At 43.8% G+C, this 25,978-nt stretch overlaps 1 protein-coding gene across 1 annotated transcript in view; it reads left to right on the top strand.

Annotated features, from left to right (window-relative positions):
• LOC137421766 (transcription factor HIVEP2) overlaps positions 1–25,978 on the top strand; it is a 132,881-nt gene that overhangs the window by 95,838 nt on the left and 11,065 nt on the right. The window contains exons 3-4 of the mRNA XM_068108141.2: positions 3,672–3,805; positions 15,751–15,926. Of these exons, the coding sequence (XP_067964242.2) occupies positions 3,672–3,805; positions 15,751–15,926 (310 nt within the window). The remainder of the gene's footprint in view (positions 1–3,671; positions 3,806–15,750; positions 15,927–25,978) is intronic.

The raw sequence follows: 25,978 nt of genomic DNA on the forward strand, positions 1-25,978 counted from the left end.
GGTAACACGATCGGCAGGCCTTTGGCTACTCCTATTAGCATTATCGTCAAAGGAGAAACGAAGTGAAAGCAAATAGATTTGTATAATCCTAAAGAAAAAGAAAAAAGGAATAGAAAAAAATAAGTATATTAAATAAATAATAACGAAAACACGGGTTAAACCACGTTAAGCACGGTTTAAACCACGTTTAGAAAAAAAGTGGTTTAAACAAACCCTCACCGTGCTGGCTCTCCCTCTCTCTGTCTCGAAAAGAGGGGAAAAGAGGGCCAGGTGGTAACGAAGCAGGAAGGGAGGAAAGGTCAACAGACACGACAAAAGTACAAATGGGAAAAAAAAACAAAGGAAAAGGGAAAGGTAAAAAGGGGGGTGGGGAGAGGACGAAACCAACACGAGCCAGGAGCTACAACACACGAACACGAGCACACGCCATCTTGCCACGCCCAACAACAACACGGCCAGCCGGGGGCAAGAGAGAGAGAGAGACAGAGAGACAGAGAGAGAGAGAGAGAGATCAGAGAGAGACAGAGAGAGACAGAGACAGAGAGACAGAGAGACAGAGAGAGAGAGAGAGAGAGAGAGAGATCAGAGAGAGACAGAGAGAGACAGAGAGACAGAGAGAGAGAGAGAGAGAGAGATCAGAGAGAGACAGAGAGAGACAGAGACAGAGAGAGAGAGAGATCAGAGAGAGAGAGACAGAGAGAGACAGAGACAGAGAGAGAGAGAGAGAGAGAGAGAGAGAGAGAGAGAGACAATTTTTTTTTTTACAAGGAGGAGAATGTGTACCTTTCCTCTACCTCACTTTGATGTTCATTCTCACATATTGCAAGAAAGCTTATTACTTTGGGTTCAACTCTTCAAGGAAACAACACTGCCCAGAACTGGTTTTAGCGTAAACTCATGCAAATCCATGTGATCATTGTATACCACCCCTTATAAGATGATCATGTTCCAATATCAATTCCCTGTGGAGAATTCCCTCTCATTAGAACAAGCATGAATGTCTTCGTTTACTGCCTTACTCAATTAATATAGCAATATCAAGCCATAAACAAATTTTAATCCGATATTTTGAATCAGTAAATGAATAAACTCCCTTACAAACTGTCATGATGTGACTAATGAAAGCAGCCAACGCACGAGTTGGACAACGGCACAGAAAAAGACAATCAGTCTTGAGAGGTTTCAACGGAACTTCTTTAACAGCCTGACTTTGGCAGAAGATGTCTCCATGCGATCAATCAACCTCGTGTGCACGCAGTGTGTCCCTGATGAAAATCCAGACACTTTTGGCTATTCAAAAGTACTCCATCTCTCTGGGCAGTCAAGGAGTTGTTTTGTTTCTTTTGGCAAAATCTCCATTGGTTCTGCTCGTCATCTGATGTAGAGGGTGAGCTTTGCCTTTCATTCTTTGAGCAATCTGAGCATTTCGACTTCGAGCACAAAGAGAAAGGGGGGTGCTGGAGGTGTGATTCAAAATAAAATATATTAGGGGAGTTTTCGAGAAAGGAGGAGAGAAAGGGAGAGGAGGTTGCAATGAGATAGGTGTGAATGGAGGGAAGGGAGATTTTGAAGTGCTACTGGGGTTTGGAGTACGAAGTGATAGCACAAAGGTAATGCACTTACCTTTGTGCTATCGAGTCTGGGTTAGACTTCAAGACTGACTATAAACTGTCAGATTGGTGATGCACAGGCAGGGTGTTACATCACAAAGTATGTGTCATCCCTCCGATGGATCATGGATGTGTTTGCTGGGTGGAATGTACCAACCGCTAGGTATTCCGGTGAGTTATTACCAGTAGCCCGAACAAATTACAAATTCCTGCCCTGACTAATACTGGGAAAGCAAGGGCAAACCACCCAATGCAATCCTTGTGGGGCTGTTTTGGTAGCACCAAACTTGCCTTTAGGGAAAGAGTAAGATGGAGGGAGAGGGAGGGAAAGAGAGAAAGGGTGTGAGGGAGGGAGAGGGGGGAAAGAGTGAGGGTTGGGAGAGAGTGAGAGGGAGGGAGAGGAAGGGAAAGAGTGAGGGTTGGGAGAGAGTGAGATGGAGGGAGAGGAAGGGAAAGAGTGAGGGTTGGGAGAGAGTGAGATGGAGGGAGAGGAAGGGAAAGAGTGAGGGTTGGGAGAGTGTGAGATGGAGGGAGAGGAAGGGAAAGAGTGAGGGTTGGGAGAGAGTGAGATGGAGGGAGAGGAAGGGAAAGAGTTAGATGGAGGGAGAGGAAGGGAAAGAGTGAGATGGAGGGAGAGGGATGGAAAGAGTGAGATGGAGGGAGATGAAGGGAAAGAGTGAGATGGAGGGAGAGGAAGGGAAAGAGTGAGATGGAGGGAGAGGAAGGGAAAGAGTGAGATGGAGGGAGAGGAAGGGAAAGAGTGAGATGGAGGGAGAGGGATAGAAAGAGTGAGATGGAGGGAGAGGGATTGAAAGAGTGAGATGGAGGGAGAGGGATGGAAAGAGTGAGATGGAGGGAGAGGGATGGAAAGAGTGAGATGGAGGGAGAGCGAGTGAAAGAGTGAGATGGAGGGAGAGGGATGGAAAGAGTGAGATGGAGGGAGAGGGAGTGAAAGAGTGAGATGGAGGGAGAGGGAGTGAAAGAGTGAGATGGAGGGAGAGGGATGGAAAGTGAGATGGAGGTAGAGGGAGTGAAAGAGTGAGATGGAGGGAGAGGGAGTGAAAGAGTGAGATGGAGGGAGAGGGAGTGAAAGAGTGAGATGGAGGGAGAGGGAGTGAAAGAGTGAGATGGAGGGAGAGGGAGTGAAAGAGTGAGATGGAGGGAGAGGGAGTGAAAGAGTGAGGTGGACGGAGAGGGAGTGAAAGAGTGAGATGGAGGGAGAGGGAGTGAAAGAGTGAGATGGAGGGAGAGGGAGTGAAAGAGTGAGATGGAGGGAGAGGGAGTGAAAGAGTGAGATGGAGGGAGAGGGAGTGAAAGAGTGAGATGGAGGGAGAGGGATGGAAAGAGTGAGATGGAGGGAGAGGGATGGAAAGAGTGAGATGGAGGGAGAGGGATGGAAAGAGTGAGATGGAGGGAGAGGGATGGAAAGAGTGAGATGGAGGGAGCATGATATTAAACTGGGAGCATGAAAGTCGATGTTGGGGGAGAAGGGGAATGGGGGGCGCGACAATATTCTGTCATTTTACCAGAAGAGTCCAGGACTACTTTCATTTCCAGGGAAGTACTTGTGTGGGGTAGGACATGATACAGCACAGGCTGGAGAATTGGTCATCACGTGTGTCGAATATGGGTTGGTTGGCAGTACCGCACGTGTAAAGCTATCATGTTGCTACATCATTCTCGGCTTCATCACATGACATTTCCAATCACTCCACATATTATTCCAATCAGGATTTGCAGGAATTATTCCCATTTATGTTTGTTATTTTGAAAATCCCACGGAATGTAATTTTGTAGGTAATGGAGGCATTGCCGGATGGTAACGTCACCCACCAACTGGTTGGCCAGCTCTTTCTCCCTTACATCTCCATGTTTTTCCTCGATTTCTGAAAATTTCTGTCACAGAAAATCTCAGGTGGATCGATTTTTGGCATTAATACATTTTGTTTGTTGCGAATGCCACACTTGAATAAACGTTGTTCTTGTTACAATCACATTGGGCTCATCAGTCTTTTGTCAATGATTCAACGTTTTCATTGTTGTTTTATTCCTTGCACGCAGATGCATTCAGAAGAACCATCTGTCTTGTTGAATTCTGCGAGTCGACAGATTATCAACAACAGAAAGGGCTCAGCGTTGGGTGTAATCACCAGTGATGGTCGACACACACAACGAATCCGAGTTTTTGAGGGCGGGTGAGTACACGTTTCTTAGTACACATTTCCGTGCCTAGATACTCGCACCTGAGCTGTCTAGTGGTGGGATCGAATGTCCACCCAGCTGTAAACTGCCAGCCTGGCGTTTTGTATGCAGGATGATTAATCAATGCATGTGCCATCTCATTAAGCCAGGTGTCCCGTCTCTCAACATCAGTCGGTGGATATTAAGGATTCCACAGTGTCCTTCGTGAAGAGTAGGCGAGCTATCGCCGGCACCCAAAACAAATTCCTGCTGTAACCTAGAGAGGGGCACTGCATCAATGGCACGGCCACACCCGCAGAAGCTTGTGTGACCCACAGCCATGTGCTCCATATGAAACATGAATAACAACTGTGCTCAGATTTCCTACAAATGCCCATGACAAATATCAGATCATGAGAAAAACAAAAACACAACTTGGGTAAATGCAACTGAAGGCTATTTTTTGTTGGTTTCTCCACAAATGCTAATAACATATTATAACCTTTAGTGATTCATTATGTGGAAAAGTCAAATAGTCCCTCCAGAAAGTATTCACACCCATCACTCAAGACCCACCTGTTCAGCACTGCATTCAACATTCAACCCACAGCATTTAACCCCTGACTATCACTTCTCCTTCTCCCTCCTTTTGCGTTAAATATTTCCCTATTGATTCTTGTCTTTTTGCAATTGTTGTTTCCATGTTTTGTTATGCATTATGTTTTGCACTCTGTCAAAGTGCCTTTGGGCTTCATGAAAAGCGCTATACAAAATAAATGAATTATTATTATTATTATTGACTTCTTTACATTTTGTTGTGTTACAGCCACAATTGAAAATGGATTAAATTGAGACTATTTTTTCAATTTTTACAAAATGATTAAAAATGAAATACAGAAATATCGAATTTACATAAGTATTCAACCCCCAAGTCAAGACTTCGCAGAAGCACGTTTGGCAGCAATTACCACTTAGTCTTCTTGGGTATATCTGTATCAGCTTTGCACATCTGGATTTGGGGAGTTTCTCCCATTCCTCCTTGCAGATTTGCTCAAGCTCTGCCAAGTTGGATGGGAAGTTTTGGTGAATAGCAATCTTCAAATCTTTCCAAAGATTCTCAATGGGATTCAAGCCTGGGCTTTGGCTGGACCACTCAAGGACTTTCACATTCTTGTTCTGAAGCCATTCCAGTGTTGCTTTGGCTGTATTCATGGGGTCATTGTCCTGTTGGAATGTAAATCTCCGCTGCAGTCTAAGGTCTTTTGCATTCTGAAGCATGTTCTCCTCAAGCATTACCCTGTATTTGGCTCCATTCATTGTTCCCTCTATCCTTACAAGTCTCCCAATCCCTGCAGTTGAAAAGCATCCCCATAGCATGATACTGCCACCAGCATGCTTCACAGTAGGGATGGTGTTAGATGGGTGATGAGCTGTGTTCAGTTTTTTCCAGACGTAGAGCTTCGCATTCAGGCCAAAGAGGTCAATTTTCATCACATTAGACCACAGAATTGTTTTGGCTCATGCTTTCAGTCTTTCATGTGCCTTTTTGCAAACTTCAGGTGTGCTGTCATGTGCCTTTTTTGCAAGAGTGGTTTCCATCTGGCCATTCTCCCATGAAGCCTAGATTTGTGAAATGCTACAGAAACTGTTGTCCTTCTGGTAGGTTCTCCCAGCTCAGCCAGGAACTCTGTAGTTCTGTCAGTGGAGATTGGGTTCTTCTTCACCTCCCTGGTGAAAAACTTTCAAAACTCTAGAAATTGTTTTATAACATTCCCCAGATCTATGCTTCCTCACATTTCTATCTCGGAGTACTACGGACAGTTCCTTGGACTTCATGGTAGAGTTTCTGCTCTGGCATGCACTCTGCAAATTGTGGGACCTTATATAGAAAGGTGTGTTTCTTTCTACATCATGTCCAATCAATTTAATTGGCCACAGATGGAGTGGTGGGGTGGGTGGGTTCATCAGAAATGTAGTGGTTTGAGAGGGTCATTAACCAGTGTGGCAGCTACATTCAAGTGTAAGGTGTGCACAGAGGGAGCTGCAGATGGAGGAAATGTTGAGTTGGATCTTGGAGACGGCGTGAAGCTGGAAGGTGTGAAAACATTTTGTTACCTCGGAGACATGCTGAATGGAGAAGGTGGATCAGACTCGGCAATGGTTGCTAGAGTGAGATGTGCATGGAAGAAGTTTCGGGAACTGAGTGGCGCGCTGATGAGGAGGGCAGTGTCGTTGAAGCTGAAGGGAAAGGTGTATGCTGCATGTGTGAGAAGTGTTATGATTTATGGGAGCGAGACACGGGTAATGAACGTCGAGCAGCAACGAAGGGTGGAAATGCGAATGGTTCCGTGGATGTGCGGAGTATCGTTGAGAGAGAGGAAGACAAATGATGAATTGCGAAAGATGATGGGAATAGAGCCTGTGATGGATGCTGTGAAGAGAAACAGGTTGAGATGGTTTGGTCATGTGTTAAGGAAGGATGAAAGTGACTGGTTGAGAAGAGTGATGAAATGAATGTAGAAGGAAGTAGAGGATGGGGAAGACCGAGAAAGACTTGGCTAAAGATAGTGGAAGAAGAAATGCGGGCAAGCGGGTTAACAAGGGGAGATGCAGAAAATAGGGCAAAATGGAGAAGATTGTCATGGGGACCGCAAGGCTAACCCCTGCTCTGGCAGGGAAAATGGCCTTAAAATGCCTGTTGTTGTACAGATGGACTCCAATCAAGTTGCAGAGACATCTTCAGGATGATCAAAGGAAACTGGATGCACCTGAGCTCAATTTGAGTGTCATAGCAAAGGGGTTGAATACTTATTGACTCAAGACATTTCAGATTTATTTATCTCACCTGGAATAATTAGTTCAGGAGAACTTATGCGATGGTGCGTCGTCCGTCCGTCCGTCTGTAAACACTTGCAACTTCTTCTCCGAAACCGCTGATGAGATTGTGACCAAACTTGGCTTGAATTGTGACTAAAGTTTCGGCATTAAAAAAAATCGTGGTTTTAGGTGGTCTACCGGGGGTCAAAGTGGATTCAGGTTTGACCCCCCAAAATAGGAATTTGTTTTTTCCTCTGAAACTACACACACTATTTTGATTAAACTTGACCACAACCTTCATCCCCCATGATGTACCAAAGTTTGTTCACGGCACTCAGAAAATTAAAGTCTAAGGGCGTCTACGGGGAGGGGGGGGGGGGGGGGGTTAAAGTGGGTCCAGGTTTGACCCAAAATAGGTATTTGCTTTTTTCTCAGAAACTACACACACAATTTCAATGAAACCTGACCGCAACCTTCATCACCTGTGATGTACTAATGTTTGTTCAAGCCGTTAAAAAAAATCTGCCCCTTTGGAGGTATATTGGGGTTAAAGTGGGTCCCAGTTTGACTCCCCAAAATACGTATTTGTCTACGGAGAGGTACGGGGGAGGGGGGGGGTAGGGGGGTTGCTCCCCCAAAGTAGTTATTTGATCATTTCTCTGAAACTACACACAATAATTCAATGAAACTTGAACACAACCTTCATCACCTGTGATGTACTAATGTTTGTTCAAAGCATTAGAAAAATTGGGGTCTGAGGAGGTATACTGGGTGTGGGGGTTGCCCCCCAAAATAGTTTTTTTTTTTGTTTGTTTCAAGTCTTATGATTACATTAATATGATTGTACATGCTGCCCCGTCTTCTAGCAACCATTGAAATTGGGTTAAAATACCGTGATACTGTTAAAAATACCTTTAGTCAGTGTAGTATACTGCTTAATTCTACCAGGTGAGCGCTCAGGGGTATTGCCCCTATTTTTTTTAAATTATTTTGTAAAAATGTCTAAAAAATAAATTCCACTTTTACATTATGGGATATTATTTATGTGTAGATCAGTGACAAAAAAAAAATCTCAATTAAATCCATTTTAAAGGCTGTAACACAAAATATGAAAAAGTCTTATCAATACATGTTTTTTTGTTTTTGTAAATCATTACATCAATACAGGTAATAACCGTGAAATGCCATGGTCCACAAACACACATTGGCTTGATGACTTATTATCCTGGATCGTTTCTGGTCATCATGAGGCAAAAATCAGATTAAATTACGTGAATAGAACGGCACTCGGTAGGTAGCATACCTCTGCCAGGCTCTACAGTTTATGTTTTGTATCTCACTGGTAGGGCGGATCAGGATTCGGACCTGCACCAAAATCTAATCGGCTTGTTCATGTCACTAAACAAACTCATCCACCTAGTTTTGGCATAATCCGTCCCTAACTTTTTGAAACATCATGCTATATATCATTTTTAGCTCCATCACAATGGTGAAGAACCCCTTAAAAAATTAACATATCTGGATCCGTATTCGGATCTTCACCGAAATCGAATTCCATTCGTCCATGTCAGACACACAAACTATCCACCAAGTTTCGTCGGATTTATTCCACAACTTTTTGAAATATCCAGTTCACAAACACACAAACAAACAAATGAAAAATCACTAATAGAGCGACACTTGGCAAAAGAGAACAAAGTAGAATGGCACTCGGTAGAGCATCCTTTTGACCTCACAAATAATTGGTGGTTGAATTCAGTAAGCCGAGTTGAGAACAGATTCAAATTTCAAGCCAATCAGGTGAAAATTGAGGATTTTAGAAGTTTGAAAAGATTGTTGACCTTTGGCCTATGTTGACCTCAAATATAATTGGTGGTTGAATTCAGTAAGCCGAGTTGAGAATCCTATTCAAATTTCAAGCCAATCAGGTGAAAATTGAGGATTTTAGAAGTTTGAAAAGATTGTTGACCTTTGGCCTATGTTGACCTTTTGGCCAATGATGATCTCAAAAATAGTTGGTGGCTGATTTCAGTTAGCTGATATGTAAATCCTACTCAAATTTCAAGTCAATCGGTTGAAAATCGAGGATTTTAGAAATTAGATGAAAAGTGCTTGATCTTTGGCCGATGTTGACCTTTTGACCTAAAAAAAAAAAACGGATTCTGTCGGACCATCAACTCAACCATCTGGTGAATTTTCGTGAAGATTGGTTTGAAATTGAGACCTGTAGGCAAGTATAAGTGAGCGGACAGACGAAGACACAAACAAACAAACACACAAACCGGAGTGATGAACATACTTGTCAAAAAAAACAATAAATTTCTAAGTAACAAACAGACAAGATTGAAAACATAACCTCCCCTCACCGTTAGTGGCGAAGGTAATAAGATGGTACTTTGTGGTTGGCACAAACTCAATCATTCAACTTTGTGTTCAAAACTTCTGCTTAGTGGCCATCTTTTTAGTAGTCCGTCACCTGTGGAGCGGAAGACAGGGTTTTGCAATCACGTGTGTGTGTTCCGCCCCTTCATATTTTTTTACCATTTGAATTTTGTCATGAAATTTTCATCATAGTTTTACTATGAGAATATGGAGAAGCCGAATTAATAATTTGGTCAAAGATCAAAGATCAGCGTCACGTACAATTGCCTAAAATCGTCAATTTCCATCCAATTCACCTGAAATTTTATGAATTTGCATATTGGGTCACTGAATTGGTTCACCAATCAAAAGCTAGAAGCCGATTTTTTTAGATCAAAAGGTCAAAGGTCAAAGTTGCATAAAATCATCAATTTTCATCCAATGGATTATAAATTTGAGCAGGGTTTGCATATTGGGTCACTGAAGCCTATTGCTTTTGAAGTCAAAAGGTCATGCTCGCCTACAATCGTCAACAAACAACAACAGGCATTTTAAGGCAATTTTCCCTGCTAGAGCGGGGGTTAGCTTTGTGGTCCCCATGACAATCTTCTCCATTTTGCCCTATTTTCTGCATATCCCCTTGTTAACCCCCTTGCCCGCATTTCTTCTTCCACCATCTTTAGCCAAGTCTTTCTCGGTCTTCCCTGTCCTTGACTTCCTCCTACATTCATTTGCATCACTCTTCTCAACCAGTCACTTTCATACTTCCTCAACACATGACCAATCCATCTCAAACTGTTTCTCTTCACAGCATCAATCACAGGCTCTATTCCCATCATCTTTCGCAATTCATCATTTGCCTTCCTCTCTCTCAATGATACTCCGCACATCCGGCGAACCATTCGCATTTCCACCCTTTCCAGCCTTCGTTGCTGCTCTACGTTCATTACCCATGTCTCGCTCCCATAAATCATAACACTTCTCACACATGCAGCATACACCTTTCCCTTCAGCTTCAACGACACTCCCCTCCTCGTCAGCATGCCACTCAGTTCCCAAAACTTCTTCCATGCACATCTCACTCCAGCAACCGTTGCCGAGTCTGATCCACCTTCTCCATTCAACATGTCTCCTTGGTGGCAAAATGTTTTCACACCTTCCAGCTTCACGCCGTCTCCAAGATCCAACTCAACATTTCCTCCATCTGCAGCTCCCTCTGTGCACACCTTACACTTGAATGTAGCTGCCACACTGGTTAATGACGCTCTCAAACCACTACATTTTTGATGAACCCACTCAGTGCACATTGTACATTGAATGGAGTTCACTCCGATACCCTTCCTGCACACAGCACACGGCCACTTCCCAGTTCTTTCCACCTCACCACATGCTTTACCACTTGCCATCACCTTCGTCTTTCCGATATTAACCTTCAGACCATTTGTCTCCATACATTCCGTCCACTTGTTCATCTTCTCCTTCAGTCCATCCATACTTTCTGCAATTAACACCAGATCATCTGCATACAACTCCCACGGTAAACCCTCCTTTACATTCTGAGCCAGCACCTCCATCACAGCTACAAATAGTAGTGGACTTAGTACCGACCCCTGATGCACTCCCACCTTCACCTCAAACTCACCACTGTTCCCGTCCCTCGTCCTTGCAGCTGTGCACGCTCTTTCGTACATCCTCCACTCCTAACTTCCTCAATGCCCATGTCACTACTTCGCGTGGAACCCTATCGAATGCTTTCTCCAGCTTTCTCTTTCAATGCTTTTGTATTTTTACCTCCGCCACCAAAGATGGGTGGAGGTTATGTTTTCACCCGTCTGTCTGTCTGTTTGTTTGTCCGTTTGTTTGTGAAGATATCTCAAAAAGTTGTGGACTGATTCAGACGAAATTTGGCAGAGAGATAGCGTATGTGACGAGGAAGAATCAATTCGATTCTGGTGAAGATCTGAATATGAATTCGGATATGAGAATAGTTTAATTTTTAAGCGATTCTTCACCATTGGGAGATAGGGCCAAAAACGATATATAGCAGGATACGTATCTCAAAAAGTTGTGGACGGATGATTTTGATTAAATGTGAATGTGATTATGTATTGTGATTTTCTGCTCTACTCTGGGATACAAAACGTAAACTGTTCAGCTGGTGGATATATGCTCTCTACTGAGTGCCGTTCTAGTTGTCTCCGCCACCAAAGGTGGATGGAGGTTATGTTTTCACCCCTGTCTGTTTGTCCATTTGTGAACGAAATATCTCAAAAAGTTGTGGACAGATTTGGACGAAATTTGGCAGAGATGTAGCGTATGTGACACCAACAAAATGATTAGACTTTGGTGAAGATCCGGATTCGGATACTAGATTTTTTTTAGTGATTCTTCACCATTGAGAGACAGGGCCAAAAACTATATACATAGCAGGATATCTCAAAATGTTATGAATGGATTTGGACGAATCTTGTTGAACAGGTTGTGTGTGTGACAAGGAAGAATTGATTCAATTTTGGTGAAGATTCCAGATCCGGATCCAGGTAGTAGAATTTTTAAAGTGATTCTTCACCATTCAGTGATATGGCCAACCAGGCGGAGGTTTACTCTCTACTGAGTGCCGCTCTAGTTTCAGCTGTTGTCGTCATGTTGAGCATGCGTAAGAAGGAGAAGTCTGAATACAAAGTGGACACGGCCAGATTTTGCATTTCCAGATGCTTTCTGGTTATGTATGCAGAGAAGAAGTAGTTGACTAATTTTTCTAAATTAGAATCGAGAAAAGGAAGAAAGATGGAGAGAGGAAGATAAGAAGAGAAAAGGGGGGAAGGGGAGAGGTGTAGGGAGAGTGCAAGGTGTGGAGGGAGAAGCGAAATAGCTTTTTATGTAGATAGCAGTAAGAGGAGGGTAATGAAAGTGTGTGTAGATACCAAGTGGGTGTGGAAAGGTATGGGGGTTGGAGGAGAGCAAGAGGTTGTTCACAATCAGCAAGGAAATTAAGGCATCTCTGTTAAAAGCTTAAATTTGACAACTGAGGTTTAACCAAACCAAGATGTATTTTACACAAGTCCGACTTTAAGCCAGTATCATGGCAGAATCTCAACGCCTGATTACGAGTTGAGCATGTAGTTGAATCGTTCCTTTCCAAGACCACTTTGAGCAAACCCATAAGGCCCAACAAGTCTCGAACAGGAATCGAATGACTTTACAAATGAAATCTTTACAATAACCAAATTACAATAAGCCTCATCACAATCATTTTGATCTCGAGCTTTGCACAGAGACATAATGGACCTCTTGACAGCATTTCTTTGAAAGAAGAAAGTAATTACATTGGATGTGTGCAAAATCCCAAACTTGAGACCGAGCAGGATGGTAGAACCCCGTGCCAGACACAACAAGCGTTGCCAAGGAAGCACTCTATGCCATTGTCAGTTTCAGTCAATGCTGAAGGCGCCGTTTTGTGGCTAAGAGCTTTTCGCCAGATACTCGTATCCTGCAGCCTGGCCAATGCTTGCTATTTTCTGCAGGGTGTGGGTTTCTTGACATGTCATTGCTGAGGGTCTCCATAGGCCTTTCTCTTTCCATTGTGCATCCTCTTGTAAAATGGAATGCCTTTTCTATGAAGCCACTAGGCTTTGGGTGGATGAAGCAAAGACGATTATCCGAGCGCATTACCCTTGAGGAACACGGATAATTTGCGCCAGATGTCATGGAGCTCAGTCGTGAACGTCTCAATTATTTTTTGAAGTTTCGCGAAGTGAGCGGTGTGATATTATAATTACAATTATTTGGTTCTGTTCCTCGGGCATGTGGTTTTAAGGAGTTAAAGTCAATACCACTTTGTAATATCCACATTCAGGACACTTCTCTTTGCATGTTCCCACATTTTACTCCCTCTCCATCATTCCAACAAGACGCGTTCTCTTTGATTTGACTGCGCTTCTGCTGAGCTGTCAGATGGCGGTGCCACAATACTGAGCACCATGTGGTATTAAAGGGGATCTTATGCTGGCTGTCCCTTTTGCAATCCTGTCGAATGAATATGGCTACTACTACTAGTAGCCTGGTGTTGGGCTAGCGGCTAGGGTGCCAGCTTAGGATCCTAGGTTCGAATCCCGGTCGATCGCTGAATTAACCCCAGGGGGGTTGACTCAGCCTGTCATCCTTCCGAGGTCGGCTAATTGAGTACCAGTTCACTGGTAATTCCCTGCTTGTCGTAAAAGGCAACAAACAGGGTTGGCGGCAGGAAGGGCATCCGGCCGTAAAACATTGCTTCAAAAAGGGGACCAACAACAACAACCACGGTGCCTGAAAAAGGCCAACCCCCGCTTTGTGGGGAAAAATGGCCTCTAAAGGTGTGTTTGTTTGTTTGTTACTACGACCAGTACAAATAGCCAAATTATTCTCACCTTCTTAAGGGCTCGGCCATGGAAAGCTTATGACCCAAGTATTTCACGAACTGGCTGGCCAGGCCTGGCGTTCGACTGAAGGTGATTTGGCCAGGATATTTGTAATTTACTCAGGATGCCGGAGATAACTCGCCTATGCTTCGCAAAAGACACAGTGGGGGTGTTTAATGTCCATCAACGAATGCTAGCATTCAGGACAACCAGCTTAACATTCATCCAATCCAAGGCACACTTTGGGATGCAGATGCCTGCCTCCAAAGCGTCAATCCGACAGTTTACAGTCAAGTTGGGAATTGAACTCAGACTAGAGAGCTAAAATCTAAGTGGGCGCCCTCTGCACCATCCTGAAAGTCTTGTGTCAACATAATAGCTCCAATGATATCTGAAACAACAAAAAGCTTTTCAGTCGAGTACTATTTAGACCTTGCTAGTATACGATATAAGACGAGTTATAATTTTTAAACAGATGAGATGTACATGAAACAATCAAGATGGACCAAATAGCTTTTTGGAATCTCAACCTGCGTGTGCGAAGAGAAAAGCGGGGTTAAGCAATTGGTTCACTTTGTCTGTCTGTCTACAGACATCAGTCTATGATAGAGGAACTACTTACCTTCAATTGGATGTTATATTTTAAACATGAATCGGAACAACAACCTGCAGTTTATCATTACTTTGTCTCTGAAATTGGCAAATTGTACGGAATCTCATCGCGATTGCGCATGTGCAGATGAGTAAATTTATTTTTTTTAGTCTGTCTGTCTGGCAGTCAAACAAAATTGAAAATTATTCCAACCAGGAAACATACTGTTTTTAAGGACGTCATAAAGGACACAAGTCAAACAAGATTGAAAATTATTCCAAACAGGAAATATACTGTTTTTAGGGACATCAAAGAAGACACAAACAACAGGCACAAATAACTAAATTAACGTGGTAAGTAAGGTGGTGTAAAAGACGGTGCATCAATGGCGATAAACTTTTTTTTAAAGTTTTTTTTTTAGTAGTACCTCCAGTTTAGCAGTACTTGGACACAATATTACACCTTTAATGTCATCTCGAGCAATCAAATGTGCCGCTCACAATCAGCATTGGGGAATATTGAAATACAGCCAAAATGGCAGCTCGTAGAAAATATAGGTCGTGCTCGGAAACACAAATCAAGAGTTTAAAAGACCCTTCCCATGTCCTATTTCTCAAGACTGCATGGGGTAAGGTGTTCTATGAACTCCCTAGTTTTCTCAGATGTCAAAGCATATTACATTGATTTTTAGCTCACCTGGAACGAAGTTCAGGGGGAGCTTATGCGATGGCGCGTCGTCCGTCCGTCATTCCGTCAGTCAACACTTGCAACTTCTTCTCTGAAACCACTGAAGAGACTGTGACCAAACTTGGCACAAATTATATTTGTTGTGTTGTAACTAAAGTTTGGTCACGACATTTAAAAAAAAAAAATTCTCGGGGTCTAAGGGGGTCTACGGGGTGGTTAAAGTGGGTCCCGGTTTGACCCCCCCAAAATAGGTATTTGCTTTATTCTCTGAAACTACACACGTAATTACAATGAAACTTGACAACAACCATCACCAGCCGTGCAGTACCAAAGTTTGTTCACGGCATTAAAAAAAAATCTGCCCCTTTGGAGGTCTACGGGGAGTTAAAGTGGGTCCCAGTTTGACCCCCCCAAAATACATATTTGCTTTCTTCTCTGAAACTACAAACACTATTTTGATGAAACTTCACCACAACCTTCATCACCCGTGATGTACCAATGTTTGTTCAAGCCATTATAAAAATTGGGGTCTGAGGAGGTATACGGGGTTGGGGGATGGTGGGGGATGGGGGAGTAACATAGGCCGGGGGGTAACACAGGACAATAACGCTGTTCTAGCTGAATGTTCATGAATGATGGACAGACAACGCTGTTCTAGACAGCATTGCCCTATGGGCTCTGCTGTAAAGACACTTTTTAATCCATCACATTTTAATCCAACACAAATGACAAACCCCCAAAATCGGTATTTTTTTGTTTGTTTGGTTAAAGTCTTATGATTATGTTAGTATGATTCTACATGCTGCCATCTTATAGCCACCATTGAAATTTGTTTAAAATACCTTTAGTCAGTGCCATATGCTGTTTACTCTACCAGGTGAGCGCTAGGGTATTGCCCCAGTGCTTTTTACAGACCCATTATTTTCACTTTTTAAAAACTTTTTATATATATTTTTACATTTATTTATTTTTATTTTTTTACATTTTTTAATTTTAATTTTTTTTTTACATTTTTTAAATTAAAATATATCTTTTTTAGATTTTCTTTTTTTTACAGACCCATTTTCTCTCTCCTATTGCTTCCTCCTTAAACCTCACGTGGCAGGTACAAGACAAATGAGGATTACGTGTATGTACGCGGACGGGGACGTGGAAAGTATGTGTGCGAGGAATGTGGCATTCGGTGTCGTAAACCCAGCATGTTGCGCAAGCACATCCGCTCACACTCGGACTTGAGACCCTTCCGCTGCTCCAGCTGCTGTTTCGCCTTCAAAACCAAAGGTGCACTCCCTCATCTCTGACACATTTCATGTCTAACTGTCCTTGTATTATTTTTTATTACTGGCAAACAAATTCCTCTCTCTCCTAAAATCGGTTTGCTTTCGTTTATGTTCTCTGAATTACAGTAATAAGCATTTGAAAATGCATTTGGTTGCCACTACCAGACTGACAGGATGGTGCAGAGGAAGCACACTTACTTTTGAGGTGCAGGTCTGAGTTCCATTCCCGACCAGACTTAAACTGTCATCCAGGTGTTCCACATGTAGGTTCCTGCATCACAAGGTGCGCCGTCCCTCGAATGGATGTTAATGTGGGTGTCTCATCTGCTAGCATTAGTTGATTGATATTAAATATCTCAGAGTACCTTTTGTGAACAGTAGGCGAGCTATCACCAGCATCCTGACGAATTACAAATTCCTGCCACATTCAGTTGAACTTCAGGCATGACCAGCTGGATCGTGAAAGACTTGGGGTGAAAGCGTTCCCTGGCCAACCCCACAATAATATTGGAAGTAGTAGTAGTAGTGCTTTTGTTGGAAAGGTTACAGAGATTTGCGTTCAGAGCTCATGCAAGCTCAGGCAAACATATTATGTTCCCAGTTTAATGTCGCTCAATTCCTCATCTCTGCAAGTCCATGGTTTGAACTACAGTAGACAAGATAGAGCATTTTGAAGAGAAAGCACCACCAAGACAGATAAGGGGAAGGTAAAAGAACGCCAAAGAACACCAAAAAAAAAGAACGCCAAAGAACACCAAAAAAAAGAATGCCAAATAACACATTTATACAAATAAGAGCAAAGTATCTTGTGGGGAGACCGTACAAAGTGCATCATTTATAGTCCAGGTTTCCTTAAACTTTTGAACAGTGTTACTATATTCTGCCGCCTTGTACTCCGAAATAATGCGTGAGCGTATTAAGCCCTTCAGACATACAGAACTGTGTTCCACCACATCTTTCTCTATTTTTGCCTTCCTGGTTTTATATATTGCCATTTTCCCACAGGCTAAAATAAAGTTAACAAGGAGATCTCGTGACTTGCTTAGTTTCTTTACCGGGTGCCCGATGATAAAAAGTGTTGGAGAGAAGTGAAGCCAGAAGCGCAAGAGAAGATTTTTCATCAGTAAGAACACTGGTTCAAGACGGTGGCATTGAAGGTATATGTGAAATATAGTTTCCCTTTCACCACAAAAGCAGCAATCCTCTGAGACGTTAGTGAAGTGCCGCATCATAGATCCAGAGCTCAGTGCACCATGTAGCAACCTCCAACTTAAGTCTGCCATCATTCTTGGCGTTGGGTAGAGGTAGAGTGAATCCCAACGTGGATGAACCGTCGAAGGAAGTGGAAGAATCTCACGCCAGGGAGTATCCAGTCGGGTTGCAAGAGCTATATAATGGAGCGAGTGGATCACTAGCAGGTATATCTTTTTCCTTGATAGCCCACAGAACGACATTTCCACTGTGCCAGGGGTCTTACTCATATTGTTTGCAGGTATTGGCTGAGAGAGCTTGCAACATCGTGGTCGGATTTTAAAATCCATGGAGTTACCGATGGACATCTGTCCAGATCCATCACCCTCTTTGGGATTCTCTAGATATTCCAGACAATCGGGAGGCAAGGAGCTTTTGACCTCTTCAAGTATCCTGGAGGGGATCCTGATTGTCCTCAGGCCCATTTTCGCTGCGAGTTCCTTGGGTAAAAGCGTTCTCTTACCATCGTTCAGAAGGTCTCCCACTGTGGATATGCTACCAGCTAAGAGGCTCCTTCTTACTGAAAAGGAAGCCAGAGTTGGGCCCTGTAGAAGAGGGTTGAGAATGAGCGGTTCTTCTAACAGGTCCTTGCCTGGATAAGGAACTGTTCTTTGTACGTCGACTACATTCCAAGCCTTCAGCATTTCTTGATAAAAAAGAGGCAATGTAGCACTAGACAGGCTCCGAGATGTAATGATGAAAAGATTCCTTTTGTACCCAAGATTGAGCACTTTGCTGAAGAAGTATGATGCCAGTGAGCACCATTGTGGTGCAGGGTTCACATGTAGGTAACGTTGTATGGTCTTCAGCCTGGATGCGTGGTAGTGGCTTCGAAGGCAGGGAAAAGACTGTCCACCTTCTGAAAAAGGCAAGCTCAGAATGCCCAGGGAAACCCAGTGTTTACCATTCCAAAAGTAGTCCAGTAGCTTCCTCTGCATCCTAACCAGAAACTCCTCTGGTGTGCATATGCAAAAGAGCCTGAATACTAACTTCGTAATTATAAACTGTTTAATAAGGAGTGTTTTTCCCCTCAGAGACAGGACTTTTAGTAGTCCACTCCAGTCTCTCAACTTTGCTTCGATCTTGTCCCCTAAAGTGTTCCAGTTAATGAGTGGTGAGGACCCATGGGAAGTGGATAAGTGCACCCCCAAATATTTGAGCTCATTGCGACTCCAGGTCAATTTCTGAAAAAGTGTTGGTAACTCCTTTACCTGCATTTGTCCAATTAGAAGCCCCGAGCTTTTCCTCCAATTGATTGTAGCAGACGATGCTGCTGAATAGACCTGCTGACAATCATAAACTATTTGCATATCCCTTGCATTACTGGCAAACACGAGAACATCATCTGCATACGCAGAAAGTTTGAGGTTGACCCTGTTGTGTGGCACCACAATGCCAGTTAGCCTTCTTCTCATCAAACAAAGGAAGGGTTCGATACATAGGGAATATAATTGGCCGGACAGGGGACATCCTTGTCTTATTCCTCTCAAATGGAAAGGGAAACCGTTGACTTTGACTAGGCATTCTGCCGACATGTACAACGTCTGAATCATGCCTACAAATCTCCTCCCCAACCCAAATGTTAGCAAGGTTTCAAACAGATACTCATGGTTCATCTGGTCAAAGGCTTTCTCCTGATCCAAGGAAAGAAATCCGACTTGAGTCCGAGTCATGTCCGCATACTGTATCAGGTCTCTGACAAGGGATATGTTGTCATGTATTGTCCTGCCTGGAATGGCATAAGATTGGTCCGGGCTGACTAATTTTGTCAGGACTGGTCCGAGACGGAGTGACAACATTTTAGCCATGACCTTATAATCCACACACAGCAGAGACACAGGGCGGTAATTCTTCAAGTCTCTCAAGTCACCCTCCTTGGGAATCAAGACCAGCATCGCTCGACGCCAAGAAAGGGGCATTATACCTGTATCACATGCTTCCTGAGCTACGCTTAGGTAATCAGGTCCAACCAAGTCCCATACTTTTGTGTAGAATTCACATGATAAGCCATCCATGCCAGGGGCTTTATCTCTTGATAGGCTGTGCAGGGCGGTTTTCAATTCTTCCAGAGATAATGGAGTCTCCAGCTGCTCCCGGTCTTCTACAGAGGCCTCAGGAAGACTACTCCACAAAGTGCCACCTGCACCTGCATCTGTGCTCTTACCCGAATACAGCTGAGCGTAAAAGGCTCTAATTCGTTTTTGAACACCCTCAGAGCCATTGAGCAAGAGACCATCTTCTGCGAGAACACTCGCTATAGTCCTGAATTGACCTTTGCGTTTTTCCACCCCTTTGAGATAATTCAGGACATATTCATCCTCAGAAATAAACTGCAAACGAGAGCGCACATACGCCCCTCGTGCCTTCACACGACTACATGCTTTAAGGGTGCTCTTTTTTTCTTGGTATGCCTGCAGTTCAGTAGAGGTAAGTGTGGCCAGGTGCTTCTCAAGGTGCAGCAGTTCCTCTTCCAGTCTTTTGATCCCTAACCCAAGTGTTTTGCTCGATCCATATGAGTATTCCTGACACAGCAATTTCAATCGTACCTTGCCTACATCCCACCAGAATCCAAGTGAGCAAAAATCTCCTTTTTTATTCCTCCAGGCTTGCCAAAAATTCAAAAAGATTGACAAAAAGGCTTCATCCTGACTTAAAGCATTGTTCAGGTGCCACAAGCCAGGGCCTCGCCTTGTTTCCGCCAGGGAAAACTTAATCCAGGCCAAGTTGTGATCTGTGAAATGGGCAACTTTTATGCCGGAGTCACTGACAATCTTACACCAACGGTGAGACACGTAAATTCTATCGAGCCGGGATTGTGATATATGACCACCTCTGATACTCGTATACGTGAATGTTCTGTCTGTGGGGTGTTGTATGTGCCAAGTATCCCTCAAGTTTAACAGTGTTATGGTTTGTTGTAATATTCTTACAGAGGGATTATGCGGCTCCTGACCTATTCGATCAAGGGAGGGGTTTAGAGTGCAATTAAAGTCTCCTCCAAGAATTACACACTCTTCACCAGGCAAGGTGAGCATGAATCTCTGCAACCGGTTGAAGAAAATCCCCCTTGCAACTCCTACACAAGGTGCATAAATGTTGACGAAATTGACAACAAATTCTTCAAACTTTGCTTTTATATGTAGCAACCGCCCCACACTGGCTTCCTTTACGACAAGTATTTCAGGTTTCCTCTTTGGTGAAAAGAGGGTAGCCACTCCACAAGATGTGTCCGTTAGGTGACTGAAAAAGGCCAAGCCTTCCCATTGGTTTTCCCATCGGGATGCAGCCTCTGGGGTCGTGTGGGTTTCCTGCAAAAAGGTTACTTCAAGTTTTTCCTTCACACAGAATGACAATACCTGGTGCACACGGAATGCATCCTTACAGCCATTGACATTCAATGATCCTATTCGTAAGTTTGATGTCATTATTGTATTGAGAGCTTTGTTTCTGTGAAATTCATCCTCCTAAACGAATTTATATTCAGGCCCGTAACTCAACAACTTTGCTAGAAACTTCCTGACTCGGGCTTGTTCGGCCGAGCCTGAAGTCCTTGTTTTATGTCCCTCTCTCCTTAGTGCATACAAGGAATGCACTAGCAAGTCATAATCTTTCCACCGTTTCAGCGCATTTTCCACTTTCTTCCTGCTATGCAAGCTTTGTTCCAGGAACTCGAGTATCTCCTGGCTGGGAATGCAGGAATGGCGTCCTGCAGGTAGGTCTGTCTCTAAACCAGTCAGTGACCCTTGATAGTCTTCCCCATCACCAATACTTTCCTCATCATCGCTGTCTGGAGGTTCAAGATCCTTCTCCTTTGGTGTACTTGTACAATGTGTCAAGTCTTCTGCCATGTCGTCTCTCAAGGCTGACTTGGCATAATCTTCTGGCGCAGAGGAACGCTCCTTTGGCTCTGATGCGGCGGACGTTGCTACACCTGTGGGAATGGATGCCTCCTCCTCAGTTGGTATAGGAGATCCAACCTTTTGGGGTCGTAAATTAGAGATGTGCTCAACTATTCCCCTTTCTGCGCCAACAGTGAGTGAAGTGACATCACCTGAGATGTCGGTCAGTGCCAGCAACTTTATTGATGCTTGTGTGTCTGGTTCCCTCTCTCTGTCTGTCCCACCGATGAATGCTACTTCAGAATCCTTTGAAACTTCGGTGTTAATCCTTCGGTTCAGAACTGCTCTTGTAGATGTTTCAATCCCTGGTTTATTTTGAAGCTTCGTTGCAGTTGTTATTATTGGATGCATTTTCTCAGGAGCCAACATCACAGTATCGTTTGGCCCTGTCAAGTCAGATAGCTCTAGGTTGTTTGTCTTTACCATGCTGGGTTTACTACCTGACGGTCTCCCTTCCTGTTCATTCTTCAAACTGTCTTTGGGTGGATCTGAGAGAGAAGACTCTCCATATCCTGTCGTTTGATGAATAGTTTCCTCTTCTTCTTCTTCCATTTCTTCAGATTGGGTTACCACTCTTTTCTCCTTCAGAATACTAGGCTTTACAAATCCCTTTGACACATTACTTCCCGTGTCATCCTCAATTGTACCAGGGTGTTCCGTGGTCCCATCCTCTGCGGGTTCTGATTTCCTCTTCTGTGCTCTCTTTGCCTTCCCTGCTCCCACTGCCTGCCATTGATTTATGGCAGCAGAAGAGTTGGGATGAGAAGCTGGTATAGAAATTTCTTGAGGGTCCACTGCCCTCGAGCACAAAGGAGCAACCGCCTCTCTTAGGTTACCTTCAGTGACGCTGGGATCCTCTCGAGGCTGATCTGGACGTTGAGGAGCTGCAACCTCTTTAATGATAGTGGGGCAGTCTGCTCTCCTGTGATCCTTCGCTTTGCATACAAAACAACGGGGTTCGTTTGTCATATAAAACACCCTGTAATTCTTTCCGTCAAAAGGAATAACAAACGACCCCTCACATTCAGCCTCCTTTCCCAATTCAATGGATACTTGTCTTTTAACAGACCAGACATGTTGTAGGGAGGGCTCATGACAGCCCAAAGACACAGGCTTGATGGGTGATCTCAACACTCCCAGTCGTTCCAGGAAAGGCACCAAGACATTGTCCGGCACGTAAGGAGGTATATTAGATATAATTATCCTTGTACCAAGACTTGAGAGCGGCTCGACTTGTACAAAGAGTCCTCCCACACTAATCCCTTTCTCAATGGCTTTGTTGGCTGCAGCCTCTGAGTTAAGAAAGAACACAGCTTGTCCATACATTTTCGAGGCTGCAACTATCGTTGCTGGATCAACCACACTAGCGAGTGCGTTTACATAGGCCTCTATTTGGGTGAGTTGTCCCAACTCGCATTTCACCCCGTGCTTCCTTGTTAACGCCTTAAACGGGTGGGCAGGGCGGTTCCCACCTGCACCAGAGGTAGTAGCGGCCATCCTTGCCCATGTACCATCCAGAGGCATGATTACTATTAACGGTATATTTCCCGTCAAATGAAAATGAAAAAAAAAAAATCAATTAGCTCGTTTGCGAGCTTTTGCTTACTTTAGCACGTCCGGACCGGTATGCTAAAGATTAACTCAAAAGGATAAACAAACGCGCGTTGAGCAAATAACTTATCGGCTTAATCGCCAAAACTATGCAAATTTAGCACAGAAAGTCAAGGGTGATTAAGCAAAAACAAGGCAGTCAAACAGTTTGTGATACGCCACAAATCGGGCGCGGCAAATCTAGTCCCACACGGGTGCGGCCGCACGCCGCGGCTAGGCCCGAACACAAAGGGACTAATAACTCAAACGGGACGTCAAAGTAAAGTAACAAAATGAACCAACTCGGTTCAAATAACCCAAATAAACCAAAAATACAAACGAAAACGGAAGAGGATGAGAAGGAAATGTCGAAAATAGCACAGCTCGAGGAGCAGCAAAATGGCGTGGCGTGGCGTAGTAGTAGTAGTAGTAGTAGTAGTATAATAATAATAATTCTTTACAGCGGAGCCCATAGGGCAATGCCGTCTAGAACAGCGTTGTCTGTCCATCATTCATGAACATTCAGCGAGAACAGCATTGTTGTCCTATGTTACCAGTATGTACAGTTGTGGCCAAAAATATTGGCACCCTTGCACTGTTTTCAAATAACTCATAATTTTATCAGTTTTTTCATAATTTTTGGTTTCATAACTCATAATTTTCAAACTGTCTTTGGGGGGGGGGGGAGGGAGGCTGGAGAGGGAGTGTTGAGGAAGGGAGAGGGGTGAGTGGAAGGGGGTGGGGTGGGGAAGGGAATGGAAAATATATACTCCATGTACATCTTTTTTGGTGGGTGGGGGGCTTTGACAGGCTCCTCCCTTTTTGGGGAGGGGGAAGGGAAGGAGGGAAAAATTTACCCGTGCAGAGTGCTTTAACCTCAGTGTTGCCCAGGTAAAAAAGGAAATTGTAATACCCTCTGCCACCATCACCAGGTGGCGCTATACCGTACATATTTACATGGAGAATTTACGCTCCTCTCCAGGTCTCCCACACCCCCAAATGAGGCCGCGCCCACATAGCATATGTTACCCACCAGCCAAAGTTGTATTTGTACCCCGAGTAAAGTATAGAAGTGTTTATAGCTGGAGTACCTGGCGTTGCTCAAGCGAAAAAGAAACATTAACATATTTGAAATGAGGGCAAATATAATGGAAAAGCAATTACATCCAAATCAGAATCCATCACAATGTCAAATCATCATTTCACCTTTTTGTTGAATATCTGCTGGTGAATGTGCAGCTCATCACGTTTCGGAGTTTCGTATGATGACTTTCAGGAAGAAGAAGAAACTTTACTACCAACTTCGTACACTTCCGGAATTGTTTGATTTTTTGTGTTCAAATGTTTGTGTTTTGTATTGATTTATGTGAATGTGTGCTTGTATATAATTATAATAGTCGGCAGGCCAAGACCCTTAAAGAAACTTTTGATGGCATTTTTTGTTAAAAGCTGACAACCGGGCTAGAAAGTATCAGTATGGTCCAGGCTTTCAGAAACACCCGGTTGCCAAAATGAGATTTGACCTTGAAGGTCAAATTTGGGGGGTCAAAGGTCAAAAGAGGTCAAATTTTCAAAAAAATTTATTTTGTCTTGTCCTTTCATACAACATCGAGTCTGGTATGAACCATTGAATATTTAATGAGTTATAAGGGGTTAAACTTCTGTAACAATAGCTAAATGTGAATAGATTCATGAATGTAAATGCTTTTTACTCTTTGAATACGCATAATATAATAAAATGCATTCAGTTTAAAGGTGAAATTTCAAAGTCGAAAGTCAAATTTTACTTTAAGAATCAATTGTTCCTGTTGGTAATATGTAAATGATGCATTAGGCAACTACATTTGAAGAAACAAGACATCATCTTCCATCGATTTGAGGTGTCGCCAAATCACTTCTCTTAAGTATCAGTTCCTGTCGTGTTCATGCATCCTTCAGCATCACAGCCACATGCAGGCATGCATGGTTGTCCAATCTTGTGGCAACGGCAAGCTTGTGTGCGACACTTGCTTTTACATCCACAAGTAACTAGTTCCAAACAGCTACTTGGAACAGATGCTGTCCTCATCCACACCACTTCTAATCGTCCGTCAGTTGCCTGCCAACCTCCAGTCTCCTCGGGGTCAGCAACAACTACGTCAGCCTTGTTTGCCTGCAGCCATACTTTTGCCTGGTAGTTCGCCCGCGACATATGCAATTCGAGAGCGTCACTAGTTGGTGGCAACATTTCAAGTGCCTTCTTCCCTTTCTGGAACATGTCATACCTAGCTCTGTCGACCCCTGAACTAGAGTGTGGAGATTTGTAAAGCATACATACGAACTCCTCGACATCGCTTAATGGTCCATCTCTGCCAACGCCATGCAACAGTTCCGGGTGTTGCAAGTAGACATTCCAGCATGATTTTTTGCCATGACCAGCGAATGAAGACACAGTATCACAACCAGTTATGGCATGGAACCCAAGAACATTCTCCACAACCGCCGGAGCGAGGGCCTCGTTGATGGCGTGTACTGGGAAACACTCTTGCTCCTTGGACGTGCCACTCATCATCCACACATGGCAGATTTTGTCCCTGGTGAAGTGAAGGAGCAAGAGCAGGACATCTGTGTCACGGCACTTCACAATTATGTTTCCATAACCGGCATCAATGGCTTCAAGTGCATGGATGATGATCCTTGTGTCAGCTTCCTCGTGGTTTGCATTCAGAGTTGGGATGACTCCCCTTGTCGTTGAGAATCCGTTTGGAGTGCTGCCACCAACTACTACTTCGTTGACTGTGTCGGTGTGCGTTGCCAGTTTGCCACTGAGGAACAGTGCAAGGTCTTCTTTGTTTTCACCTAAGGCGATGAAGTTCTTCCATGTTTGTGGAAGTGGAAGATCATCCCGGTTGATCACCTTATGGATTGGTCTCGTTTGCCCAGCTCTTTTGCTTCGTGTAGTCGACTTGATCGATAGAAGTCTATACTGATCAAATACGATGTCGATCCTGGACACTGTGCCACAGAACTGCTTCAACACGGTCCTCTGGAAGGTTTTGGCATAGTCACCAAACGTCTTGCAATTCGGTGGTTTTCCTAGGGACTGTATCAATGCATGGCCATCAATTATGATACAGGTTTTTCCTGTGGTCTCCGGTGCCCCTTTGACTTTCTCTATCCCAAGACCAGTGGTTAGCAGGGGGAGCATTGCAGACTTTTGGGTACTTCTCATCTTTTTATCCGTATTAGCCAAACTAAGTGGTACAACGAACAGCTCATGCTTCAGTACATTGTGGATATCTACTTCTCGCCCAACTTGTGCCGCATTGAACAA

This window comes from Myxine glutinosa, chromosome 2 (genome assembly GCF_964187855.1).
Source record: "Myxine glutinosa chromosome 2, kmMyxGlut1.1, whole genome shotgun sequence".
Taxonomy (NCBI): Eukaryota; Metazoa; Chordata; class Myxini; order Myxiniformes; family Myxinidae; genus Myxine; species Myxine glutinosa.